Source organism: Bubalus kerabau, chromosome 10 (assembly GCF_029407905.1).
Source record: "Bubalus kerabau isolate K-KA32 ecotype Philippines breed swamp buffalo chromosome 10, PCC_UOA_SB_1v2, whole genome shotgun sequence".
Classification (NCBI taxonomy): Eukaryota; Metazoa; Chordata; class Mammalia; order Artiodactyla; family Bovidae; genus Bubalus; species Bubalus kerabau.
In genome coordinates, this window is record NC_073633.1 from 18,390,301 (window position 1) to 18,412,186 (window position 21,886).

At 38.7% G+C, this 21,886-nt stretch overlaps 1 protein-coding gene across 7 annotated transcripts in view; it reads right to left on the bottom strand.

Annotated features, from left to right (window-relative positions):
* Nucleotides 1-21,886, bottom strand: part of AAGAB (alpha and gamma adaptin binding protein) — a 74,620-nt gene that overhangs the window by 37,591 nt on the left and 15,143 nt on the right. For all 7 annotated transcript variants that reach the window (XM_055536798.1, XM_055536796.1, XM_055536795.1 and 4 more), the window contains exons 2-5: nt 16,501-16,691; nt 16,274-16,370; nt 15,864-15,953; nt 410-493 (exon numbers count right to left, since the gene is read on the bottom strand). In XM_055536798.1, coding sequence (XP_055392773.1) covers nt 410-493; nt 15,864-15,953; nt 16,274-16,370; nt 16,501-16,691 — 462 coding nt within the window. The remainder of the gene's footprint in view (nt 1-409; nt 494-15,863; nt 15,954-16,273; nt 16,371-16,500; nt 16,692-21,886) is intronic.

Here is a 21,886-nt window from a genome sequence, read left to right on the forward strand (position 1 = left end):
GCCACACCTCTGGCCCCTCTGCCTCTGCTGCTTGTATCAGGCATTCTGTACTCATCAAAGACTGCCTTGCACAGTTACCTAGCATTTTAAAAGTATACACTTTGATTCCTCTGCTGGACTATGAGCTCTCTAAGGATAGAATTCATGCTCTACAACTTTGGGGCTATTTCTCAAAGCCAAAGACAAGGCCAAGCATATTAAACGTAAGTTACAAATTCTTGTTAACGAGTAAACATATACTTTAAATTCTTAGAAATGTTTATTTTGGCCTTCTCTTCAACTGGGGACTTTAAAATGGAACAAATATACAGATTTCATATAATCCTAATGCTTCCACATATATCTGAATAATTTAAAACTTAGAATGGAGGAAAAAAGTCCTTAGGACGTTTAGTCCCAAGTTACTTACCATTCTTCATCACTACATTGGACCAGACGTTGGCATTCAAGGCTTGAACAATTCGCTTTACTCCTGTAGATTCTGGGAAGTCATCTAATCAGGGAGGGCAAAAAAAAAAAATTATATATATATACACACACACACATAAATCTTTATATATATTCATCCCTCAGTATTCATGGAGGACTGGCTCCAGGATTCTCTCCCCACCATGGATACCAAAATCTGCAGATGCTCAAGTTCCTTATATAAAATGGCTTAGTGTTTACATATAATCTACCCACTGATCGATCCCTGGGTCCAGAAGAACCCCTGGAGAAGGGCATGGCAACCCACTCCAATATTCCTGCCTGGAAAATTCCATGGACAGAGGAGCCTGGCAGGCTGCAGTCCATAGGGCTGCAGAGAGTTGGACATGACTGAAGTGACCTAGCACATAATCTACCTGCATTATCATCCCATACATCTTTTTTTCCTCCCGTATACTTTAAATCATCCCTTGACTACTTATAATACCTAATACTATGTAAACTTTTTGGAACCCTCTGGATTTTTTTTCCTGAACATTTTCAACATGTTGTTGGTTGAATCCACGGATGCAAAACACTTAGATACAGAGGGCTGACTACATGTGCATATCTAGGACTGTGGGCCGCAGTCCACACTTTAAAATAACTGACAATTATCTTGCCTATTTAGTTGTTGTTTCACTCTATAACTTATGTAAAAAGGAAAAAAAAACTAAGAAAATACAAAGCTTAGAGCTCCTGAGAAGAATATTCTAGAAACTGGACAGTGAAGAAGATGGGAAAGGAGAAGGATGTGGAGCTCACCTCCTTCAACAAATACGTCAAAAATACGTCTACACGTGGAACAATTCTCACAGAACACCTACTGAACACTGGCAGAAGAACTCAAGACTTCTGAAAGGGGAAGAAAATTTCCACATAACCAGGTAGGACAAAACAAAAGGAAAAAAGAAAGAGAAAGGAATCAGGACAGGACCTGCAACCCTGGAAGGGAGCCATGAAAGAGCAAAGGTTCCAATATCCTGGGAAGTCCCCGCACCAGCAGAGAGATCAGCCAGGACAGAGTGGGAGCTCTGGAGCCTCAAAGGAGAGTGCAGCAACTGGCTGGAGAAGGCAAAACGCAGACCTACACAGACAGTAGGTGTGGCCGCCCTGCACTGCCCAGTCTGAGACATGTGCCTGCCAGTGCAGGTGGGGGCTGGGTGCTGCACCTCAGGCTTTGGAGGTCAAACTCAGGGGGAGTGCTGGGGTTGGCTGTGCAGAGATGGCCTGAAGGGTTGGAGTATGGTACATCCACAACCAAAGGTGCATGAGGAAGAAGCCTGGACCTGCCACAGAGGCAAGGTGCCACTGTAGGGGTCACGCAAGGGGAAAGGCAGGACTGCTTTAAGAGCCTCTTTCCCTACACACACGGTCTCAGACTTCAGGACACTGCCTATGCAAGCTCTGGGGGCAACACAAACCACTACAGGCACAGAGAGATCCAAGAAATGGTGCCAATCACTGCCCCTGCTGTTGTGGAACCTACGAGCGCACAGAAGCTGCCGCCATGGGCCCTGGGAGTGGTATCAGCCAATGCCGCCATTGGCCTGGGAGAACACATGAGTTACAGCATCTGTGCACCCCCTATCAAGGGGTAACAGCTGGCACATGCTGAGGAGAGAAGGAAGGCATCCACATAAAAGCAGCCCTTGCACCGAAAACATTAAACCTACAACAAGCTACACAGAGACACTCCCACAAATAAATAGCCTTCCAAGACCACAGTATATAAGTTTCTCAGAGTAAGAGAAATATATGTAAAATGAAGATGCAGAGGAGCCAATACCAGTTAAAAGACCAAGAGAATTCCCCTAAAAGAACAATTAAACAGACCTCTCCAGTATAATAGACTCCAAGTTCAAAAAAGAGGTAATAAAGATACCAGAGGAATTAAGAAAGGCTATCGACAGAAATGCATATTACTGTAAAACAAACAAATAACTAGAAACTATGAGGAGGCAAGAAAATTAGAAAATTCATTTGCCAAGATTAAAACTAAGATAAAGGCAATGACTAGCAAAATGAAAAAGTGATCTGGAAAATAGAATAATGAAAATCACCCTTCAGAACACAGTAGCTGCTGCTGCTGCTAAGGCACGTCAGTCATGTCTGACTGTGCAACCCCACAGACGGCAGCCCACCAGGCTCCCGTCCCTGGGATTCTCCAGGCAAGAACACTGGAGTCGGTTGCCATTTCCTTCTCCAACACATGAAAGTGAAAAGTGAAAGTGAAGTCGCTCAGTCGTGTCCAACTCTTAGCGACCCCATGGACTGCAGCCTACCAGGCTCCTCCGTCCATGGGATTTTCCAGGCAAGAGTACTGGAGTGGGGTGCCATTGCCTTCTCCAAGAACACAGTAGACAGAAAGTCAAATAAAAAAAAAAAAGTGAAAATAATATAAAATACCTATGGGATAACATGGTCTTCCCTGGTGGCTCAGCAGTAAATTCTCCTGCAATGCAGGAGACACTGAAAACATGGGTTCAATCCCTGGGTTGGGAAAATTCCCTGAAGAAGGGCACTGCAACACACTCCAGTACTCCTGCAGGGAAATCCCATGGACAGAGGTGCCTGGCATGCTATGGTTCACTGGGTTGCAAAGAGCTGGACCACAACTAAAGCAACTGAGCATGCATGCATGGGATAACATAAAGGGTGCGCTTCTATGATGACAGGGACTTCAGAAGGAGAAGAGAGAGAAAAGGGGATTGAAAATGTGTTTGAAGAAATTATGGCTGAAAACTTTCCAAACCTAAAGAAGGAAACAGATATCCAGATACAGAAAGCACAGAAGTTCCTGAACAAGATGAACCCAAAGAGACCAACATGAAGACATATTATAATCAAAATGGCAAAAGCGAAAGACAAAGAGAAGATCCCAAATGCACTAAAAGAAAAACAAAGAGTTAATTATAAGGGAACACCCATAAGGCTATAAGCTGATTTCTCTACAGAAATCATGCAGGCTAGAAGTGAGTGGATACACATATTTAAAGTCTTAAAAGGGAAAAATCTGCAACCTAGAATGCTCTACCCAGCAAGAATAACATTTAGAAGAGAAAGAGAGATAAAGAATTTCTCAAATAAGGAAAAACTAAAAGAAAAGAGCAATACTAGACCTATTCTAAAAGAAATATTAAGGTCTTCTCTTATTATAAAAGAATCAAGAAGATAGGAAAGAGAAAATCACAATTGTAAAGTAAATCATTTAAATAAGCCAATATACAGACCAAAAAGAAAAAAAAAAGGCTTTAAATCTTTTTATGAAAGCGATGATAAACGTAAGGAATGGCAAAAGGATAAACATGAAGAGGTAACTGAGGACATCAAAATGATAAAATGCAGGGGAGGAGAGTAGGAAAATACAGATTCGTTTATTTGAGCCTATATGACTACCAGTCTAAAAGCAAGCAGATATAGGAAGGGGTTAACATACTTGAAAAACAGGGTAACCACAAATCAAAAACATACAACAGATTCACAAAAAAACAAACAGAAAACACAAGCATAAAATAAAGGGAAATCATCAAACCACAAAATGAAAAACAAAGAGACAAAGGAGAAACACAGCATCAACTGGAAAACAAGGTTTAAAATGATATTAAATACATATTTACCAATAATTTCCTCAAATGTAAACAGACTGTTCCAATCAAAGGACACGGGGTGGCGGACTGGATTAAAAAAACAAGAGACTAAGCCACCGACAAGGCACCCTTGTAGGCACCGCAAGACACTTTGCACTTTAGGGCAAAGAACACACAGATCGGAAGCGAGGGGATGGAAAAAGGCATATCCTGCAAATGAAGATCACAGGAAAGCAAGAGTTGGCAATACTCTTGTCAGACAAAATAGATTTTAAAGCAAAAAGCATAAAGAAAAATAAAGGAGGACACTATATGCACCAATACAGGAACGCCCCAATACGTAAAACAAATAATGACAGACATAGAGTGAGAAAGTGATGGGAACACGGTTAACACTAGGCTGGCCAAAAAGTTCCTTCGGTTTTAAAGTTAAAATAACAGACCCATTTTTCATTTTCACCAAGAACTTTACTGAACAATGTATTCGCTATTTTGTTCTACTATCTTCTGCCATTTTTCAGGCACCCTCATAACCCCACCTCCCCAAAACTTTGTATCTTTCTGAGCAAAGAACTCTTCCAGGTGTCTTTTACAATCATCTAGGGAATTGACACTTTTTCCATTAAGAGAATTTTATAAAGACTGAAATAAATGGACATCCAAAGGTGCAATATTTGGTGAATATGACAATGAATCAGAACTTCCCAGTCAAGCTGTAACACTTTTTGCCTAGTCATCAAAGAAACATGTGGTCTTGAGTTATCCTGACAGAAGATTATGCATTTTCTGTTGACTAATTCCAGACACTTTTCGTCTAGTGCTGCTTTCACCTGGTCTACGTGGGGGCGGTACTTATTGGAATTAATTGAGCTCCAAAAGGAGCTCCTAGTAGAGGACTCACTTCCAACCCACATATACACAACATCACCTTCCTTGGATGAAGACCAGCCTTTGGTGTGGTTGGTGGTGGTTCCACGACCTCTTGCTCTCTGTTCTCTTCCATTCCACATTATTGTACAGTATCTACCTTTCATTGCTTGTCACAAATTGTTTTTAAAATGGAACGTTTTCATTATGTTTAAGCAGAGTCACATGTGAAAATATGAGCGATGTTTTTTTCACTTATGTGGAACCCAAACATGAAAACCATAAGAGAATACAATGAACAATTTTATGCCAACAAATTCAACAACGGAGAAGAAATGAACAAGTTTCCAGAAAAATACTTCCCATTAAAACTGAATCAAGAAGAAGATAATTTGAAAAGATGGACCACTGGTAGTGAAAGAGAATCTGTAGTTGAAAAAAACAAAAAATTCCCTACAAACAAGTCTAGGTCCAGATGGCTTCACAGGCGAATTCTACCAAACATACAAAGAACTTTTACTGATCCTTCTCAAACTCTTCCAAAAGACTGAAGAGAAGGGAACACTACCAAAGACATACTATGAAGCCACCATCACCCTGATACCAAACTAAACAAAGACACCACCAAAAAGAAAATTACGGGCCAGTATCTTTGATGATATTATGAAGTACAAAATGAAGCAGGGCAAAGGCTAATACACAGTTTTCCCAAGAGAATGCACTGGTCATAGCAAACACCCTCTTCCAAAAACACAACAGATAACTCTACAAATGGACATCACCAGATAGTCAACAGCGAAATGAGATTGATTATAATATTTGCAGCCTAAGATGAAGAAGCTCTATACAGTCAGCAAAAACAAGATCAGGAGCTGACTGTGGCTTAGATAATCAGCAACTTATTGCAAAATTCAGGCTTAAAATGAAGACAGTAGGGAAAACCATTAGGCCATTCAGGTATGACCTAAATCAAATTCCTTATGATTATGCAGTGGAGGTGATGAATAGATTCAAGGGATTTGATCTGGTAGACAGAATGCCTGAAGAACTATGGAGAGAGGTTTGTAACATTGTACAGGAGGAAGTGATCAAACCATTTCCAAGGAAAAGAAATGCAAAAAGGCAAAATGGTTGTCTGAGGAGGCCTTACAAATAGCTGAGAAAAGAAGAGAAGTGAAAGGAAAAGGAGAAAGGGAACAATATACCCAACTGAATGCAGAGTTCCAGAGAATAGCTAGGAGAGATAAGAAAGCCTTCTTAAGTGAATAATGCGAAGAAATACAGGAAAACAACAGAATGTGAAAGACGAGAGCTCTTCAAAAAACCTGGGTTACCGAGGGAACATTTTATGCAAAGATGAGCACAATAAAGGACAAAAATGGCTTAAGAGAAATGGAAAGACTTAACAGAAGACTTAAAGACTTAACAGAAACAGAAGAGATTAAGAAGAGGTGGCAAAAATACAGAGAAGAACTATACAAAAAGGATCTTAATAACTCAGACAACCACGATGATGTGTTCATTTACCCAGAGTCAGACATCCTGGAGTGTGAAGTCAAGTGGGCCTTAGGAAGCATTACTACAAACAAAGCTAGCGGAGGTTACAGAATTCTAATTGAGCTATTTCAAATTCTAAAAGATGATGCTGATAAAGTGCTGCATTCCATATGCCAGCAAATTTGGAAAACTCAGCAATGGCCACAGGACTGAAAAAGGTCAGTTTTCATTCCAATTCAAAAGAAGGACAATGCCAAAGAATGTTGAAACTATCGCACAATTGCACTCATTTCACATGCTGGCAAGAATGCTCAAAAATCCTTCAAGCTAGGCTTCAGCAGTAGGTGAACCAAGATCTTCCATATGTACAAGTTAGATTTAGAAAAGGCAGAGGAAACGGAACAAATTGCCAACATCTGCTGGATCACAGAAAAAGCAAGGGAATTACAGAAAAACATCTACTTTTGCTTCATTGACTATGCTAAAGCTTTTGACTGTGTAGATCATGACAAACTGGAAAACTCTTAGATGGGAATACAGACCACCCTACCTGCCTCCTGAGAAACCCGTATGCAGGTCAAGAAGCAATAGTTAAAACCAGACATGGAACAATAGACTAGATCAAAATTGGGAAAGAAGTACGTCGAGGCTGTATATTATCACCTTGATTATTTAACTTATATGCAGAGTATATCATGCGAAATGCTGGGCTGGATGAGTCACAAGCTGGAATCAAGATTGCCAGGAACAATATCAACAACCTCAGATATGCAGATGATACCATTCTAATGGGAGAAGTGAAGAGGAACTAAGGAGCCTCGTGATGAGGGTGAAAGAGGAGAGTGAAGAAGATAGCTTAAAACTCAACATTCAAAAAACTAAGATTATGGCACCTGGTCCCATCATGGCAAACAGAAGGGGCAAAAGTGGAAAGAGGGACAGATTTTACAATCTCTGATTCCAAAATCACTGTGGATGGTGACTGCAGCCATGAAATGAAAAGACAGTTGGTTGCTCCTTGGAAGAAAAGCTATGACAAACCTAGACAGTGTATTAAAAAGTAGAGACATCACTTTGCTGAGAAAGGTCCATATAGTCAAAGGTATGGTTTTTTCAGTAATCACATACAGATGTGAGAGCTGGACCATAAAGAAGGCAGAGAGCTTAAGGACTGATGGTTTTGACCTGTGGTGCTGGAAAAGACTCTTGAGATTCCCAAGGACAGCAAAGAGATCAAACTAGTCCATCAATCCTAAAGGAAATTAACCCTGAATACTCACTGGAAGGACTGATACTGAAGCTCTAATACTCTGGCCACCTGATGTGAAGAGACTACTTATTGGAAAAGACTCTGATGCTGGGAAAGATTGAAGGCAAGAGGAGAAGCGGGCAACAGGATGAGATGGTTGGATGGCATTACCAATTCAATGGACATGAGTTTAAGTAAACTCTGGGAGATACTGAAGGACAGGGAAGCCTGGCATGCTGCAGTGTATGGGGTCACAAAGAGTCAAACTCAACTTAGCGACTGAACAACAACAATAATCTTTTATGAACACAGATGTAAAAATTTTCAAAAAATATTAGCAAACTGAATCCAACATCACTTCCTGGCAAACAGATGGGGAAACAGTGGAAACAGTGGCTGACTTTATTTTTCTGGGCTCCAAAATCACTGCAGATGGTGACTGCAGCCATGAAATTAAAAAACGCTTACTCCTTGAAAGGAAAGTTATGACCAACCTAGACAGCATATTAAAAAGCAGAGACATTACTTTGCCAACAAAGGTCCATCTAGTCAAGGCTATGGTTTTTCCAGTGGTCATGTATGGATGTGAGAGTTGGACTATAAAGAAAGCCGAAGAATTGATGCTTTTGAACTGTGGTGTTGGAGAAGACTCTTGAGAGTCCTTGGACTGCAAGGAGATCCAACCAGTCCATTCTAAAGGAGATCAGTCCTGGGTGTTCACTGGAAGGACTGATGTTGAAGCTGAAACTCCAATACTTTGGCCACCTGATGCAAAGAGCTGACTCATTGGAAAAGACCCTGATGCTGGGAAAGATTGAGGGCAGGAGGAGAAGGGGACAACAGAGGATAAGGTGGTTGGATGGCATCACCGACTCAATGGACATGGGTTTGGGTGGACTCCAGGAGTTGATGATGGACAGGGAAGCTTGGCATGCTGCGGTTCATGGGGTCACAAAGAGTCAGATACGACTGAGCGACTGAACTGAACTGAACTGAATCCAACAACACATAAAAAAGATCATATACCATGACCAAGTAGGATTCATCCTAAGTTCACAAGGATGGTTCAACATATGCAAATCAGTCAATGTGCTATACCATCTCAACAAACGATAAAAACCACATGATCATCTCAACAGATGCAGAAAAATCACCTAACCAAATACAACATCCATTCATGATAAAAAGTCTTACCAAAGTGGGTATAAAAGGAACATATCTCAATATTATAAAAGTTATTTATGGCAAACCCACAGTCAATATAATGCTCAACAGTGAAAGGCTGATCTGGAACAAGGAGGCCCACTATCATCATTTCTATTCAACACAGTATTGAAAGTCCTGGCCACAGCAACCAGACAAGAAATAAAAAGTATCAAATTACAAAGGAAGAGGTAAAAATGTCATTATTTGTAGATGACATGGTATCATATCAGAAAATCCTAAAGATTCCACACAAAAATTACTAGAACTGATAAATTCAGCAACTTAGCAAGATACAAGATTAACATACAGAAATCAGTTGCATTTCTTTACACTAACAATGAAAGATGAGCAAGGGAATGTAAACAAACCATCCCATTTAAAATTACATCCAAAAAATTACTTAGGAATAAATCTCACCAAGGAGGTAAAAGATGTACTTATATGCTAGAAACTACAAAATATTAATAAAGAAAATTAAAGAGGCAACCTAAATATCCACAGACAGAAGAATGGATAAAGAAGATGTGGCCTGCATACACAATGGAGTATTACTCTGCCACCAAAAGGAATGCAATAATGCCATTTGCAGCAACATGATGGACCCAGGCTGATTTGTATTGTATTTTAGATTCCACATGTAAGTGACATCATATGATATTTGTCTTTCTGTTTATGACTGACTTTGCTTAGCATGTTGTACTGTTTGAAGTCTGGGAGGGTTATGTGTGATACACACATCCTTTTTAAATGTTCTTTAATGATGATTCAAAGAAATGGAAAGATATCCCATGCTCTTGGATTGGAAGATTTAATATTGCTAAAATAGCCATACTAAATTGGGAGACTGGGACTGATGTATAAGCACTGCCATGTGTAAAAGAGATAGCTAGTGCGAGTTCAGCTCAATGTTCTGTGATGATCTAGATGGAATGGGGAAAGGTGGGGGTGGAAGAGAGGTCCAAGAGGAAGAAGACATATATACATAGAGCTGATTCACTCCATTGTACAGCAGAAATTAACACAACATTATAGAGCAACCATACCCCAAAATAAAGGCCATACTACCCAAAGCAATCTCCATACCCCAAAATAAAGGCCATACTACCCAAAGCAATCTACAAATTTAATGCCATTCCTATTAAATTACCCATGGCATTTTTCACAGAACCAGAATAATCCTAAAATTTATATGAAACCATAAAAGACCAGGATTGCCGAAGCAACCCTGAAGGAAAAGAACAAAGCAGGAGGCATAACGTATCTACAAAACAAAAACACAGAGAACAGACCTGTGGTTGCCAGTGGGGTGGGAGGAGGCGTGCAGTGGGAGGCTGGGGCCAGTAGAAGCAAACCACTGCATACAGAATGGAAAAACATCAAGGCCCTACTGTAGAGCACAGGGAACTAAATTCAATATCCTGAGATATTTTCCACAATTTAGAAGAATATAAAACAGCATGTATTGGCACAGAAACAGAAATATGGATCAGTGGAATAGAACAGAAAGACCAGAAATAAACCCACACACCTATGATCAATTAACCGTCAACAAAAGAGGCAAGAATATACAATGGGGAAAGACAGTCTCTTCAGCAAGTGGTGCTGGGAAAGTTGGACAGCCACACGTAAAACAATAAAGCTAAAATAAACCCTCTCACCATACACAAAAATAAATTCAACATGGCTTAAAGATCTAAATATAAGATAAGACCCCGTAAAACTCCTAGAAGAGACCATAGGCAAAACATTCTCTGAGATAAATCATTTTATGTCATAAATCTCTGACATAAAACCAATGTTTTCTTAGGTCAGTCTCCCAAGGCAATAGAAATAAAAGCAAAAATAAACAAATGGGACCTAATTAAACTTGTAAGCTTTTCCAAAGCAAAGGAAACAAAACAAAAAGACAACCTACAGAATGGGAGAAAATATTTGCATACAATGTAACTGACAAGGGCTTCATTTCCAAAATACATATACAGTTCATACAACTCAACAGCAACAAAGAAAACAAAAACCCAATCAAAAAATGGGCAGAAGACCTAAAAAGACTTTTCTCCAAAGAAAACATTCAGATAGCTAACAGGCACATGAAAAGATGCTCAATGTCATTAATTATTAGAGAAATGCAAATCAAAACTACAGTGAAGTAGTACCTCACACAAATCAGAATGGCCATCATTAAAAAGTCTTCAAATAGCAATTACTGCTATTAGAGGGTGTGGAGAGAAGGGAACCCTCCTACACTGTTGCTGGGAATGCAAATTGGTACAGCCACTGTGAAAAACAGAATGAAGGTTCCTCCAAAAACTAAAAATAGACTCATCTTATGATCCATCAATCCCACTCCTGGGCATATACTCAGACAAAATTATAATTCAAAAAGATACATGTAAATGTACGTTCACAGCAGCACTATATATTCAACAGCAAAGAATGGAAACAAACTAAATGTCCATGGAGAGATGAATGGATAAAGAAGATGTGGTCTGTACACACAATGGAATATTACTCAGCCACCAAAAAGAAGGAAAGAATGCCATTTGCAGCAACATGGATGGACCCAAAGATTATCATACTAAGCAAAGTAAGTCAGAAAGAAAAAGACAAATACCATATAATATCACTTTTATGTGCAATCTAAAATATGACACAAGTCAAAATACCTACATAACAAAAACAGTCTTGTGGTTGCCAAGGGGGTGGGGGTGGGGGAAGAGATGGAGTAGGAGGTTGGGGTTAGTAGAAGCAAACCATTACATATAGAATGAATAAACCACAAAGTCCTACTGTATAGCACAGGGAACTATATTCAATATCCTGGGATATTTTCCACCATGATGGAAAATAAAAAATATATCTTTTTTATAGTTTTATATATATATACACACACACATGTATATGTATATATTATATATATATATATATATATGTAAAATATACATACACACACAGAACTTTCCTGGTAGCTCAGCTGGTAAAGAATCTGCCTGCAATGCAGGAGACCCTGGGTTCAATTTGTGGGTTGGGAAGTTCCCCTGGAGAAGGGATAGGTTACCCACTCCAGTATTCTTGGGCTTCCCTGGTGGCTCAGACAGTAAAGAATACACCTGCAATCTGGGAGACCTGGGTTTGATCCCTGGGTTGGATAGATCCCCTCGAGGAGGGCATGGCAAACCACTCCAGTATTCTTGTCTGGAGAATCCCTATGGACAGAAGAGCTGGCAGGCTATAGTCCATGAGGTTGCAGAGGGTCAGACACAACTGAGCAACTAAGCACAGCACATACATATACACACACAACTGAATCACTCTGTTGTACAGCATAAATTAATACAACATTGTAAATCACCTATGAAAAGTGTAGTTGCTCAGCTGTGTCTGACTCTTTGTTACCCCATGGACTGTAGCCCCTGTCCATGGGATTCTCCAGGCAAGAATACTGGAGTGGGTTGCCATTTCCTTCTCCAGGGGAGCTTCCCAACTCAGGGCTCAAACCTGGGTCTTCTGCATTGCAGGTAGATTCCTTACTGTCTGAGCCACGACTTTAATTAAAAATATATTCTAGAAACTAAATTAAATAAACACACAGTACAAAGGATTATATAGTAAAGTCAACCTCATTACCTCACCAATGGAATCCACTCATACTCCTCTGAAAATGTTAGTTTCCATCAATTACACAATCCTGGGATTGTACTAGAAATACCAAACTTGGCTTTTCATAAACAATGAGTTTCTCAAGGGCAGGAAAGGTCCTCTTGGTATGCTATAAAATCCAGTAAATGCCCCAACTTTTCGTCATTGGGAACCATACAGTGATAATTACTATTTATAATAGATATCTAGATAACAATTTCTTGATGGGAAATAGACAGCTTAAGAGTGAGAAGTGAAATTACTATAACCATAAGAGATAGGCAAGGGGTCATTTAAAAAAAGAAAGAATAAACCACAAACACTGACAACTTAATTAGTTCAGTATCAGTACTATCTTGCTTCCGGAATTTGACACTAAAAGTAACGGGGCAGTAATCCTAGTTCGCATACCAATAATAAGGCAGTATTCTTAGCTACAATGTAGATATGAGTGTGCACAAAGGAAATGAAAATGCTTCAGCTGAGTCTTACAATACTCAAGTGGAAAATAGCAGCAGAATCTAAAAGTTTTCATGTGGTTTAAAAAGTTTTTTAGAGTGTACAGAGCACAGTCCGTACAGAACCTGTCTCTAGTGGCCTGGCCCAGTCCTGGGTGGTTTAACGGGAACAGCACAGAATTAGAAGTCATAAGATCTGAATGTGAAGCGAGGCTCTGAAACTTATTAGCTATTTGATTAAGGGCAAATCACTCATGCTATTCTCAAAGAAAAGTAGAGATGACATCACCCTGTGTGCCTTTCCCATGGAGAAGATGCACTGGAACTGGTGATTCACTGGTGTGACCTTTCCCTCTAAAGTGGAAACTCCTTGAAGGCAGGAGTCATGTCTTACTGAATTCATCATTTTCACTACTTAAACTAACATAGTGCCTGAAAGACCAGAGGCTTTTAGTAAATGATGAAATAATGAATCGTTTAAATACCATCCTACCAACCTAACAGAAATATAGGAAGGATTAAACCAGAAATACTCAACAAAGACAAGTTTATCATCATTAGTGTTTAAATGAAGAAATAAAAGCTATGTTTATCTTAACTTTCAGTGATTCAAGTCTTGAAAGAATAACTAATACTTCAGATGATATATAACCAGGAGCCAAAAATATGATCATAAATAAAGAATTAGAATCGATAAGATTAATTTAATACAAACAAAGATAAAGTCTCATATTGATGTTTGAATAATACATGCCAATAAACGAGAGGGTATATGAGGGAAATGATGAGGGTATATGGGATGAGGATACATGGGAAAAAACAACGAAGGTATATGGCAACAATACATGCCAATAAACAATGAGAGTATATAGAATAATACATGCCAATAAATGATGAGGGTATATGCAAACAATTGGCACTGAAACATTCTAGGAAGGTTTTAGTTAATTTACCTAAAGACAATATGTTGAAATCTACTTTTAAGCTCAGTTAGGGAATTCCCTGGCACTCCAGTGGTTAGGACTCCACATTCTCAGTGCCATAGGCCAGGGTTCGATCCCTGGTCAGGGAACTAAGATCCTGCAAGCCACGCGGCACACCATTAAAAGAAAGAAAAAAAGAGTCTTATATACAAGACACAAAATCATAATAAAGGAACAAAATTGAATAATTAAAAAAAAAGATTATGCTGAATACAAGAACATTATTCATTATGGTTAATTTATGTTGATGTATAGCAGAAACCAGGCTTCCCTGGTGGCTCAGATGGTAAAGAATCCACCTGCAATGCAGGAGACCTGGGTTCAGTCCCTGGATTGGAAAGATCTCCTGGAGGAAGGCATGGCAAACCACTCCAGTATTCTTGCCTGGAGAATCCCCATGGACAGGGGAGCCTGGCAGGTTACAGTCCACGGGGTTGCAAAGAGCTGGACACGACTAAGCGACTACGCACGCACGCACGCATAGCAGAAACCAACACAATATTGTAAAGCAATTATCCTCCAATTAAAAATGAATAAATGTTTTTTAAAAAAGGAACATTATCCAGACAAGGGGTAAGGGAGCAGCATAGCAAGATAAAGGAGCAGAGATTCCAAAATGAAAACAGATAAAGAAAATGACTCAAATGTTGATTCTCAACGACAATCGGAAAAAGAGAATATTCTTGTGCCAGAAGTAAGCAATCACACGCATGCTAGCGTGCAAAACAGGGCACAAATTTCAAGAATTCTAGAAAAACATGGAAGAGAAATTGTACTTAATAATTTTGAATATTCTAAAATATGTACAGGGAGAAAAATCAGCTTTTTTTATTTCATTTTTGTCCTCTTTTTCTCTGGTGGGGCTTTAAAGGTAACAACACTTTTTGGAAAAAATTCTAAGTCAGAATATAGAAAAATGTTTCCTAATTTCTTTTTTTAAAAAAATAGGTTTCAAATAATGATTACTTTTAGCCTCTCTATGCACTTTAATTCAAGTTGGCTGCCCTACTTAGTATGTCTTTTGCAACAACCAGCATCTTCCCACCAGTCCTCTAGCTCTAAATCCAGTACCTTCCCTATTTCTTTCCCATGGAGCAGCTTACAAGTACGAGTTCACAGTGCCAATGCATTCTTTGAACTTCTGAAGGGAAATAATCTCTTTGATCTCTGAAACACCATAGCACCATGATTTATATTTTTTATAATACTTAGGAAGTTCCATGTATTCCGTAATTTGTATACAAGTTTCATCTCTTGTACCAGATTATAAGGTTTTGGAGGCCAAACTGTCTTATCTTGGTAGACTCCACAGTAGCTAGCACAGTTGTACTTGGAAGGAAAAATATGAGAAGAAGAATGGGGGAAGGAGAAAAAAGAGGGGAAAGAAATAGAAGGTCCAAAATATAGCAGAAGGAAGGTAAGTACAGAGGTACCCCCCCAGGGCGGGGGGGACATTCTGCGTCTGTTTGTGGTTTCAAACGTCCAAAAGACACACAAATAGTACTGACAGGCCCCCTACGGTCCCTAGGAATTCAGCCTCAGGTTACTAGAAATGCAAAATAAGAAACATAAACTTTATAACTATTTATGAATTAGGCCAAACCCTCCTTTTTTGGCAGCAAAGAAAGGATAAGAGATTGGGGAAATGACTAAGATTTAAGGTAGAAATCTCTATCCATAAGAAAAACAAACATGTCAAAAGTCCTAAAGTGGGTGGTAAAACCAAATAAATGGATTATTCGATTAATAGTCAGACTGCATCAATGGATTTTGCATAAATCTTTTCAAAAAGCTAGGGAAAAATTATGTGTTTTGAATATCACTTTGATTCTTCTTCCTTGAATTAAAATAATCTCTCATCTCTTAATCCAAAATCTATGTTTTCTCCAGACATAAAAATACTTACCATCTTCCTCAGGCAACTCTTCCGGACTAAGTTCTACCAATTCAAAGCCATGTTTGATACACCACTCTTGAGCTTTCTGTCGGTTTACACCTAAAATAACATGCAAAAGATTCTTCATAAGCAAAAGAAAATAAAATAAAACACGAATATTGCTGCAACACTCTCCACAAAGTGTTAATCTTTAATGTCAATGTTATTCTAAAGGCATCCAAAATAAATCAATAAAAAGAAGATGATTTTTCAAACCCCAAGTGTCCATTCTTAAAAAATTAAATACTGCAAGAGAAAAAGCTGAAGATATTTTTGTAAGGTAGTAAAATCATACAAGACATACGGCTCTGAGCTAAGGAAACCAATGTTTTGTTTACCAAGGAATGGCAAACGCATGTGCCACGTGCTGCTGCGCTTACCACTCTCGGAGGCTCTATCGCAGACCAAGAGCATCACCTCAGGCAACCACGACTCTGCCAGAGGAAGCCAGGAGGAAACACCATCAAGACCAGATTTCTAGAGGGATAAAAAACATACAAACAAAAACAGAAAAAGAGACATTAAGAGAACTCACAGAAAATGCAAAGGGGAAAGAAAAAGCACAAAATAATTTTTTATTCAAGGTCCAAGGAGAACAAAATCTTACTTGTGTGCTGTCAAAGTAAACCACAAATGCTTGGACAGACTCTGCAATCTCTGCGGTGACTAGAAATTTGTTTGGCACCACGCACAGATTGATATCTGCCGAGTAGTATTTATTATCGATGGTCCAGGGATAAAACCTCACAGCATCATTGGCAGTCACTTCCACAACAACATCTTCTGTTCCAAGAATATCTAAATAAATGACACAACATTACCATGGAAAGTGCAAAATCAATATACACTGGTCAAGCTTCTCAGTAAAATACCATATTAAAAAGGCATTTACTTCCGCTGCTTCTCTTTACACAAGGATTTCGAAGTTTTCAAAGGGGATGCCATACACTATTTTCTTCTTGGATAATTTGACTGTAATAGTGACATAATTTTTCTTTAAGAATATAAAAACTAGGGAATTCCCTGAAGGTCCACTGGTTAGGACCCTATGCTTCCAATGCAGGGGGCACGGGTTCAATCCCTGGTCAGGGAGTTAAGATACTACATGCCACCTGGCGCAGCCAAAAAGAGAATATGAAAACTACTGAGACTAGATTAGACAATACTAGAGCACAAAACAGTCATCTAACCAAACACCCACGAAAGAGCGTGTGGAAGAGAAAATCTAACAGTTACATTTATTTTACTGCTTACATACTTCATGGCAGCTGAAAGACTAAGGAAAGTCAAGCATACTTAACTATTCTGTACTTACTGCAAGCTAAAAGGAAGATGGCAGCAAGGCTAACCATTAACAAAATGGAAGGGCTACACACAGTCCCTACGCCAAACGTTGACACGTTAATTCAACTAATAAAAGAATGGATACCGATCAATGACCCCTTTCCATTTATATTCAGCCTTGTTCGATTCTTTGAAAGCCAATTCAAATTCTTGTTGACAAAGACACTTTGGGCAAATTTAATATAAAAGAGCCAAGAAAATTAAGTGATTTAGGAGAGAACCAAATCTTTCAGAAATCCATTTATAGTAAGGGTATAACTTTTAAAATTCTTAGAGTAAAAGCCAAGTCAAAGATGAACAAATACAGTTGTGGTCATGGGACCATCAGAGCATTCTGCTTCTATAAAGTCATATTTAGAACTGGAAGAGACATCAGAAATTGTTCTAACCCAAACTCCTATCTCTCATACCCAAATCCACAATCTTCATTCTACACATATGTAGAAAATGAACTTAGAGATCTAAAATGACATGCCACTAACTGAGTGATTATAAGAATATACAGCAAAATGGCCACAAACTCCTTTTTAATACATACTAAGATGAACATATATATGGGCCTCCAGGTGGCTCAGTGGTAAAGAATCTGCATGAAACGCAGGAGATGGAGCTTTGATCCTTGGGTCAGGAATATCCCCTGGAGAAAGAAATGGCAACCCACTGTAGTATTCGTGCCTGGAAAATTTCAAGGACAGAGGAGCCTGGCATGCTATATAGTCCATGGAGTTGCAAAAAGAGTCGGATATGACTTAATGACTAAAACAACAACAAGATGAAGATATAAAATATTCCTCAAGGAAAAGAAAAAAGCAGGAGGCATAACTCTCCTAGACTTCAAACAATATTAAAAAGCTACAGTAACCAAAATGGCAAGGTACTGGCATAGAAATAGGCATATGGATCAATGGAATAGAATAAAGAGCCCAGAAATAAATCCACACAACTACACTTAATTAATCTTTGACAGAAGGCAAGAATGTACAATGGAGAAAAGACAGTCTCTTCAGCAAGTGGCACTAGGAAAGCTGGACAGTCACATGTAAATCAATGAAGTTAAAGCACACCCAACACCATTCACAAAAATAAACTCAATGACTTACAGGTGCAAATATAAGACACCATAAAACTCGTAGAAGAGAACAAAAGCAAAACATTCTCTGACATAAATCATAACAATGTTTTCTTAGATCAGTCTTGGTTCAGTTCAGTTGCTCTGTCGTGTCTGACTCTTTGTGACCCCATGGACTGCAGCACGCCAGGCCTCCCTGTCCATCACCTCCCCGAGTTTACCCAAACTCATGTCCATGGAGTCAGTGATGCCATCCAACCATCTCATCCTCTGTCCTCCCCTTCTCCTCCCGCCTTCAATCTTTCCCAGCATCAGGGTCTTTTCCAATGAGTCAGCTCTGTGAATCAGGTGGCCAAAGTATGGGAGTTTCAGCTTCAACATCAGTCCTATCAATCAACATTCAGGACTGATTCCCTTTAGGATAGACTAATTGGATCTCCTTGCAGTCCAAGGAATTCTCAAGAGTCCTCTCCAACACACAGTTCAAAAACATCAATTCTTCGGCACTCAGCTTTCTTTATAGTTCAACTCTCACATCCATACATGACTACTGGAAAAATCATAGCCTTGACTAGATGGACCTTTGTTGGCAAAGTAATGTCTCTGCTTTTCAATATGCTGTCTAGGTTGGTCATAACTTTCCTTTCAAGGAGTAAACGTCTTTTAATTTCATGGCTGCAGTCACCATCTGCAGTGATTATGGAGCCCCCAAAAATAAAGTCTGCCACTGTTTCCATTGTTTCTCCATCTATTTGCCATGAAGTGATGGGACTGGATGCTACGATCATAGTTTTCTGAATGTTGAGCTTTAAGCCAACTTTTTCACTGTCTTCTTCATTTTCATCAAGAGGCTCTTTAGTTCCTCTTCACTTTCTGCCATAAGGGTGGTGTCATCTGCATATTTGAGGTTATTGATATTTCTCCCAGCAATCTCGATTCCAGCTTGTGCTTCATCCAGCCCAGCGTTTCTCATGATGTACTCTGCATAGACGTTAAATAAGCAGGGTGACAGTATACAGCCTTGACGTACTCCTTTTCCTATTTGGAACCAGTCTGTTGTTCCATGTCCAGTTCTAACTGTTGCTTCCTGACCTGCATACAGGTTTCTCAAGAGGCAGGTCAGGTGGTCTGGTATTCCCATCTCTTGAAGAATTTTCCACAGTTTATTGTGATCCACACAGTCAAAGGCTTTGGCATAGTCAATAAAGCAGAAATAGATGTTTTTCTGGAACTCTCTTGCTCTTTCAACAATCCAGCGGATGTTGGCAATTTGATCTCTGGTTCCTCTGCCTTTTCTAAAACCAGCTTGAACATCTGGAAGTTCACAGTTCACGTATTGCTGAAGCCTGGCTTGGAGAATTTTGAGCATTACTTTACTAACATGTGAGATGAGTGCAAATGTGTGGTAGTTTGAGCATTCTTTGGCATTGCCTTTCTTTGGGATTGGAATGAAAACTGACCATTTCCAGTCCTGTGGCCACTGCTGAGTTTTCCAAATTTGCTGACATATTGCATGCAGCACTTTCACAGCATCTTCTTTTAGGATTTGAAATAGCTCAGCTGGAATTCCATCACCTCCACTAGCTTTGTTCATGGTGATGCTTTCTAAGGCCCACTTGACTTCACATTCCAGGATGTCTGGCTCTAGGTCAGTGACCACACCATCGTGATTATCTGGGTTATGAAGATCTTTTTTGTACACTTCTTCTGTGTATTCTTGTCACCTCTTCTTAATATCTTCTGCTTCTGTTAGGTCCATAGCATTTTTGTCCTTTATTGAGCCCATCTTTGCATGAAATGTTGCCTTGGTATCTCTAATTTTCTTGAAGAGATCTCTAGTCTTTCCCATTCTATTGTTTTCCTTTATTTCTTTGCACTGATCACTGAAGAAGGCTTTCTTATCTCTCCTTACTATTCTTTGGAACTTTGCATTCAAATGGGTATACCTTTCCTTTTCTCCTTTGCTTTTTGCTTCTCTTCTTTTCACAGCTATTTGTAAGGCCTCCTCAGACAGCCATTTTGCTTTTTTTGCATTTCTTAGATCAGTCTACCAAGGCAATAGAAATAAAAGCAAAAATAAACAAATAGGACCTAATCAAACTTACAAGCTTTTGTACAGCAATGGAAACCATAAATAAACCAAAAGACAGCCTATGGACTTAAGAGAAAATATTTGCAAATTATGCAACTGACAAGGGCTTGATTTCCAAAATATAAAAACAGTTCATATAAATCAACAACAAAAAAACAACCCAATCAAAAAATGGGCACAGGACCTAAAGAGATATTTGTCCAAAGAAGACACACAGATTGCAAACACATAAAATGACACTCAACATCATTAATCATTAAGAAAAATGCAAATCAAAACTACAATGACCACCATTAAAAAGGCTATATATTATAAATGCTAGAGAGGGTATGAAGAAAAAGGAACCCTCCTACACTGTTGGGAGGAATGTAAGTTGGTGCAGCTACTATGGAAAACAGTATGGAGTTCCTCAGAAAAGTAAAAATAGAATTACCATATGATTCAGCAGTCCCACTCTTAGATATCTACCCAGACAAAACTATAATTGAAAAGATACATGCACCCCTATGCTCACAGCTGCACTACTGACGACAACGAAGACATGGAAACAATCTAAATGCCCATCGACAAATGAATGGATAAAGAAGACGTGGTGCATAATACAACGGAATTCTACCATTTAAAAAAAATGAAATGATGCCATTTTCAGTAATATCGATGAACTAGAAATTATCATATAGAAAGTAATTCATGAAATTTGACCAATACCATATGATATCACTCATATGTAGATTCTAAAATATGACACAAATGGGGGGGGTGGGAAAGAGAGGGACTGGGAGTTTAGGATTAGCAGATGCAAACTATTACATATAAGGTGGATAAACAAGGTTCTACTCATAGCACAAGGAACTATATTCCATATTCTCTGATAAACCATAATGGAAAAGATTATGAAAAATAATATATATGTATAACTGAATGACGCTGCTGTACAGCAGAAACTAACATCATAAATCATCTATACTTCAACAAAATAAATTGAAAAAATATTCCTCAAACTGACAATTAGCAGGACACAAGAAACTAGAAGTTAAATTTAAAATTCCAGACCTAGGATTATATATTTGGGACACTGCCATAGTTTTTGCTCAACAAAGATATGTAGAAATTAGTTCCCAAACTGCTAGAAATAACATATAATATATAAAGCATGTATGTGCGAACATGCTTTCTTTCATTAGTAAACTTCATCATGTGGTTAAGAACTGGCCTGCTGGAGATAAAACTTTTTAATTATAAAAAATTAAATTTCAAATAAATTTAGGAATTTATCTTTGCCATAAGGCACATTTTGAAACTAACTTTCTAAAATTTTTCACCAAAACTAGAATTGTTATTCTCATATTAACAGAAGGTCTGTGCTACTATTTGAAAATCAGAGTTTACCTTGTGTCTTTAAGAAATCAGTAGTTCTTTCTGCTTAATTTCTATCTCAAGTTATAATCTTTTATTAATTATCAATAATGCCATAGTGGTCCCGTAATG